This window comes from Sturnira hondurensis, unplaced genomic scaffold, assembly GCF_014824575.4.
Source record: "Sturnira hondurensis isolate 20B ecotype Veracruz unplaced genomic scaffold, ASM1482457v3 Scaffold0025168, whole genome shotgun sequence".
In the NCBI taxonomy this organism is placed as follows: Eukaryota; Metazoa; Chordata; class Mammalia; order Chiroptera; family Phyllostomidae; genus Sturnira; species Sturnira hondurensis.
In genome coordinates this window covers 1,791,174-1,798,167 of record NW_028097799.1, presented here as the reverse complement: position 1 = coordinate 1,798,167, position 6,994 = coordinate 1,791,174, and the positions used below count along the sequence as shown (strand labels likewise).

The window sequence follows — 6,994 nt, the reverse complement described above, 5'->3', positions numbered from 1 at the left end:
GAAAGAGAGAGAGAGAGAGAGAGAGACCAACTGACCAACCGACAGACCGACCACCCTGGAGGCCATGGACCACATGGCTGCAAAAGCCATGTAGCCCATGGAGAGGACAGGCAAATACACTGTGCAAGTCCAGGTCCCAAGCAAGAGCAAGCCAGATAATAAGAGCATTTCTTTGTGTCCCTAGAATTATATTAGTTTGGGTGCCGAACAGACCAGGCATTTTGCATGCTTCAGGTTGGCCCACCTCCAGGCTAGACTGACAGACCTCTTTGGTCCAGCATCTCCCACTGCATCATTTTTATCTCCATGGTACATGTGCCTGTGTTCCCTTGGCTCCATCCCCAATCTGGTACTGCAAGTAGGGAGGAGGGCTTTTCCTCTATCCAATTATCTTGCCTTTTGCCCACTCAGTGTAAGAACCTCTCCCCACTGTCCTTTTGGCTGGTGGGGGAGACTTCCCTAGCACTTCAGACAGACTATCTACTGGTGACAATTATATGGAAAATAAGTAGATCAGGAGTCAGTCATGTGACCAGGGCTCCAGATCATTCAATCAAATCCAACCTGGAAGCCTTTTCTGTTTACTGAGTCCCATTCACACCCCTCACTCATTCCATTTTTCATTCCCTAGTTATTTTTGTCATTTTAAAAACATTGAGCCTGCTTATAGTTAATTTTAGGTAGGCCTTCAGTCAAAACACATATTTATGTGTTACAATAACTTTTACTTTTCTAGAATTTGCTATTTAAATGCTTCACTATTTAAAGATTACTCCAGGTTTGGCATTTGTAGCACATGACTAAGCGTGTTAACACTTGCTTTATCATTAACATTTACCAAATGTTAACATCCTCAAGGAAAAGAATATTGTCCCCAATTTTTTCCAGTTTCAGAACCATTTTATACAAAGTCACAGTATCAGAACTCTGGTAGAAAACCAGGAGGAGGGGTGAGGCAGGAGGGGAAAACCTCAGCTCAGAAGGTGTCCATAGTCTCACCTTGTAGCTCCTTGAAGAGGAAGGCATCCTGGTACCCCTTCAGACACTGTGCGGAGTGTGACTCATCCAGAAACAGTGACTAGGTTTGCTTGATGTCACCTATCTGCACCTCATGCCCTTGAGTTTCTGGCACACCAGGCTGGCGGCCAGGATGAGCTGAGTGTCGTAGTGCAGGGAGGTCTCCAGCTGGATGTGGGTCAGCACTGCGTAGGCATCCTCGCTCATCTCCGCATCTTCCTTCTCATGTCAGATACTGAGGATCTGCTTCGTATCCTTCTCACTATAGGGAGAGGTGGACACAATGAGCAGTCTGTCCAGCAGGTCGATGGGGGTGCCATGAGGGCTCTGGTAGCCGATACCCTGGATCTGAGTGATGCTGCAGTTGGTGGCCACGATGAGGACAAGTGCCATCTCACTCTCCAGGGCCCAGGTGAGGAAGAAGAAGCTCTCCATGTCTAGCATGTGATCTCCCCTGTGTCTCTTGAGAAGAGGGCCAGGAAGCCCCGGGTCCAGTATTTGATGACGTCTGTCTCCTGCAGAGACGTGACGTGCACCACCTCCTTGCATTTCTGAAGGTCCCCATCCGGGCATCACACAAACTTGGCCTGGGAAACCACGGCATCAAAGTCAGGGGCACATGTGTGAAGGAGAGGCACAGCTTGGAGATCTTGTCTGTGATCTTGTCCATGGTGATCACGTCCCTGACCTGAACATTGTTCTTGGTCATAGATTCAGTCATCTTGGTGCCTATGTTGGATATTGTCTCCATCTCCGTGGTCTTGAGGGCCAGCTTGCCAACCTTGGAGCCCATCCCTGTGGCTGGCCGCTTGATCTGGAACTCTACTACCTCCCTTTCAGTGATCCGTCTCCTCCTTGATGTGAATGCCCATAGACCTCTGGAAGGCCTGCGTCAGCGCCTCCATCTTGCACCTCTCCAGGGAGATCTTGCTGCTGCCGCAGGCGGTGAACAGGGTGTCAGGGCCCAGGGCTTGTGCCATGCCCAGGGTGATGGTTGTCTTCCCAGTACCTGGGTGTTCAGCTGGCTATGAGCACCAGCAGCTAAGCGATCTCCACTTCCAGAATCATCTCCAGCATCACACCAGCTGCCCTCTGGGCCACCAGTTGACTGACCATGCCCTGGGAAACCTGTCTAGGCTCCAAGGCATCGTCCTGCCCCAGTCCCCAGATATGGGAGTGAGCACCAATACATTTGATCTTTGTCACAAAACAGATCTCTGGGACCTTGGTTGTGACTGTCACGTTTGCCATGATGATTACCAACCACTGAAAAGAATATTATCTTATTGGTGCTAGGCAAATTTCATTCATATCTGGTCTTCATCTTGTAAAGATGTTTTGTTTGTTTTTGTCCCAGACAACATTTCACTCATTCTTCACAGCAGATAGAGTGTGTGTTAGGTCAAGTTTGAATATAAGGAAGTTTAGCCTCAGGAAGCTCAGAAAACTTAGGAAACTTTTCTAAGGCTACACAGTTAGAAAATAATAGTGCTTAGTATTTGAACTTATGATCAGAAATCTGAAGGCCAGCATTCTTTACATGATACTCCATTGTTATGATCTCTATGAATAAAAAATACTATACATAATATTCTATTTAAAAGACATAAAAGAAAAGAAGGTTAAAATGCTCTGAATTAAAGGTCAGATGACAACAATTCTGTAAAACAAATTATCTAAAATGTCTTAACTGTATTGAATGTAAAAAATATTTCATTAACTTGGCATTCTGTATGTTTTATAAGATTTATACTCATCAATATGCTTACGAGCTTTTCTTCTTTTAATCTGCTCTGAATAAATGTAGCACAATCATCAAAAAGTTTAGAATATTAAAAGTCTAGATCCTTTAAATATATTGTATATATAATTTATATATTTTTTATTATTGTTCAAGTACAGTTGTCTCCATTTTTACCACACCACACCTCCCAGTCCCACCCATCCCTGCCACCCACCCTGGCTTTGTGTCTCTTATGCATGTTCACTGATGGCCCTTCCCCTGTTTTCCCCCATTATTCCCTCCCCCTTCTCCTCTGGCTATTGTTAGACTGTTCTTTACTTCAAGGTCTCTGGTTCTGTTTAGCTTGCTTGTTTGTTTCATTGATTAGGTTCCTCTTACAGGTGAGATCATATGGTGTTTGTCTTTCACCACCTGGCTTATTTCACTCAGCATAATGCTTTCCAGTTCCCCCCTGCTGTTGCAAAGGGTAGAAGCTCCTTGTTTCTTTCTGCTGCACAGAATTCCATTGTGTATATGTACCATAGTTTTTTGATCTATTCATTTCCTGATGGGCACTTAGGTTGCTTCCAGCACTTGGCTATTGCAGATTGTGCTGTTATGAACGTTGGGGTGCATGTGTTCTTTTGAACTGGTGTTTCTGGATTCTTAGGGTATAATCCCAGCAGTAGAATTGCTGGGTCAAAAGACAGTTCCATTTTTAGTTTCCTGGGAAAATTCCATACTGTTTTCCACAGTGGTTGTACCAGTCTGCAATCCCACCAACAGTGAACTCGGGTTCCCTTTCCCCCACAACCTCTCCAGCATGTTTGTTGATTTGTTTGTGATGGTCAACATCACTAGTCAGCAGACAGATGTATTTGTAATTCTTAATTATTAACATTAAACAAAAATTTAACTTCACAAAGAGTTACTTGAAAACGGAATCGCTCCTTATTTTAAATTGTTCAGCTAAGGTAGAGAGAAAATTTGCTTACTTTCTTAGAAGAGTTTGCCAAATTTTCTTTTGTGCCATTATTTCTCCTAAATTTGTCACTCACAATCATTCACTATTTTATCACTTAATATTGCCACATCATCCACTGCACTACTTTTCTCACTAGGTTCATCAAAATGATAAATTGTTCCCTTTTTACCAAACTTTTTGATTGATCTTTCATGTCTTCTCTAGCCATTCCTAAAGTAAGAAGTAGTCTGATCACTCCCACTCTCCATGTTTATGGTCCCAGTCTGGAAGAGATTTCCTCTATATGGTTTATCTGAAGCAAAAAGATGCATGAAATTATCTGCCACTTATAATTACTTTTAATTAAAATGAATCCCAGCATCGCAGAAATAGTATATGCATTAAGAAGAGCTAGCTCTAAAATGAGAACTGCACTGGCTGAGTATCAGGGAATTACTTTGCAGCCCGTTTACTGGTTTCACTGCGTAGCCATTGGCGACACAGCATCAGGCTCCAAGGTGACACACGGAAAGGAGCCCCTTCCGGTATCTTTTAGACATATTTTTGTTCATATCAGGTTCAGAGTTTCTTTGGAACAGAAAGTCTGCTTCTCAAAATGGCTTCTGATCACCTATTCATTGCTCAATTCAACCATTTGTGAAAAAGTGTTACTAATCACTAGCAATTCTTTCTAAGAATGGGAGTGTCAGACAAGAAACTCGGATTAATTCCTGAAGGCATTAGAGATAAAGAGTTACGATTTCCAAGTGACAAAAGCTACAATGGAAAACTCTCTTTTAACTCTTCTCTTCAGGGGCTCTTCCCTCACTTTTTCCAACTACCAGAGTTTTTTTTCCATTCTTCAAGGCATGGCTCACTACACTTCCTGAAAGAAACCTCAAATCTTCGCTACTAACCTGAAAGTAACAAGTAGGTTTTTTAAACAAAATTTACAGCATAAATTGTTCCCTTTTTACTCAACTTACAGGGTACTAAAATGAGTGTGCTACTTCAAAGAGTTCCTTGGGGGAAAAATTTATTCAAATTCACTGTCTTTGCTCAGAGCATTTTTAGAGTAAAACTTCTTTTAAGAATTTGACTTCAGATTTACTGTGGAAGAAAATTGTCAACCTCATTACTTTATAGTCACAAAACACGCTTCCTTAGTCCTGAGCCTCTATTCTCTCCTTCTTTGATTCTCAGGCTGGCACTCAATCCACTGAGCCACACCAGTCAGGGCTCTTCTCTCCTTCTTTACCCTTCATCTATCCTATGTTTCTGACATGAAGTTCTATCATTTCATCGTTTCCTGACTGATAAAAAAATACAGCCACTCAAAGAAATCCTTCATAAAGCACATGGCATAGAATTGTTATAGAATGTTAACATTTGTGGTCTGTTTGAGAAGCGTCAAGCACCTTGATAAATGCTTTACGTGACTTAACTTTTTTGTTCCTCCACCAAAAGTGTGTGCTGCCCTTATCCTCATTTCACACAGAAAAATAAGTGAGAGGAGTTAAGTGACTGGCCCAAAGCCTTGCAGTTAGTTCAGATCAGACGCATTAGGCTGATCTCAGGTTCTGAGCTCTGAGTTACTACTCTAGATAGTTTAGACGGTTTCAGTGCAATGGAGAGAGTAATCAGCATTTTCGTTATTTTCATTCTATAGATGTCACTGATAGAATACTCCCATCTGAATTTCCTCATCTTCTGTTTTTAGACCGTGGTATTCAGGAACAATCTCCGCATCCATTCTTATCAGTGCTTTTCCCCATTTTGTCAGTTCACATGTTATGCAGAGTCTACGCTGTGTGTGCCATTTTTCTACTGGAAAATCAATACTGATTACGAGTAGGACTAAAGGACCACCATGCCCTTTAGACCCTCTGCTCCCTGGTTTGTATGATCCTATGCCGAAATGACAAGGCATCCCTAACGAGAAGGTGGAAAGGGTCTTCTTCCTGGGGAAAGGGTTACAGTTCCAGGGCAGAGCCGATTTATACCACCTCTCCTAATAACATTCCGTCCACATTCCTCAGAGTTCAGTGTTTATGGGGATTGGTTGAGAGGGGTCAGAAAAGTGGGAATAAGTCAAAAAAAATAAATCTTTTGAGGAACTAGATATTTTGTAGTTTATATAAATCTTCGTATACTGTTGATACAGGTCTAAAACAGGGTATTTCCATTACCCAGAGCAACTCATTGGTGAAAAATGAAAGTATTCAATTAGATTGCTTGAATCATCTTTAATGTAATTTAATGCTATGTTGGGTTATGGTAAGTAAAGAGGAAGGAGCTCCTGTGAACCAGAGGGTATTTTATATATGATAAAGATAAATTACTTATAAGAAGCCTAAGTCCTCTCTATAGGAACTATCCCTGTGGTCATCCAGGTTTTTTAAAAAAACAAACAAAAAAACTACCAAAACAACTCATTTTATTTTTTCAGAGTTGACTTATCAAATGTTTTTTTTCTCTTTTACATCCAAAAACATATATCCCAATTTTAAGGCTATAAAAATTTTGAGTTTTTTTCATTGAAATGCCTTTAAATTATCTTAATAGCACCTACTTGGATGCTGTCCCTGAAATTTCTTTCAGTACAACCATGGGTAAATTTTTAAAGTATTTTTGTATGCTTTAGTTTTGAGTTCATTCATTTACTCATTCATCAAATATTTCTTGAGTATTTATTATGTGTTGGATACTGATTCAGGAACTTAGATGAAGAGTTAAATGGAATGGATAAGTTTCTATTTTCATAAAGCTTATATTCTATTTAACTGCAAAAGAATATCACATATACATGTACACACAGACATTCATAAGGTAATTTGAGATAGTATGAAAGTTGACAGAATGCAAAACACAAAGTATAGTGTTGACATGGAGATTACTGGTCTGGTAAGATTAGGTGTACATATTTGGTTATAAGCAGGATATAATTTTGGAAGAGTCTTCTTTATAAAAATAATATGACATGAACTTTAAATAGTTGATAAATGGAAACAAATCTAAGGTGAGTACATGTAGGGCATAGAGAGACTCTTGTGTGAAATGACTCAAGTATAAAATCACATCAGACCAAGAAGGAGGTTATCATAAATTTTAATGAGTTTAATGTATGTGTAGTGGAAACTACTGGAGAGTCTTAAGCAGGAGAAGTATATAATTTAACTTATTCTTTAAAAAGAAAACTCAAGTTACAAAGAAGATAATAGACCAGGCTGGAGTACAAAAATGAAAACGGGTAAGAGCAATGGATTAGGAAAGAGATGACGAAAACTTAG

General features: G+C 40.5%; 1 protein-coding gene across 1 annotated transcript; it reads right to left on the bottom strand.

The window, feature by feature from the left end:
- Nucleotides 1-878: 878 nt before the first annotated feature.
- RUVBL2 (RuvB like AAA ATPase 2) lies at nucleotides 879-2,268 on the bottom strand. Its single transcript, XM_037039126.1, is given in 6 exon segments — nucleotides 879-1,113; nucleotides 1,116-1,466; nucleotides 1,469-1,634; nucleotides 1,637-1,862; nucleotides 1,864-2,036; nucleotides 2,038-2,268. Coding segments are annotated over 6 exon segments (1,284 nt in total). The 3' UTR covers nucleotides 879-976.
- Between the last annotated feature and the right edge of the window lie 4,726 nt (nucleotides 2,269-6,994).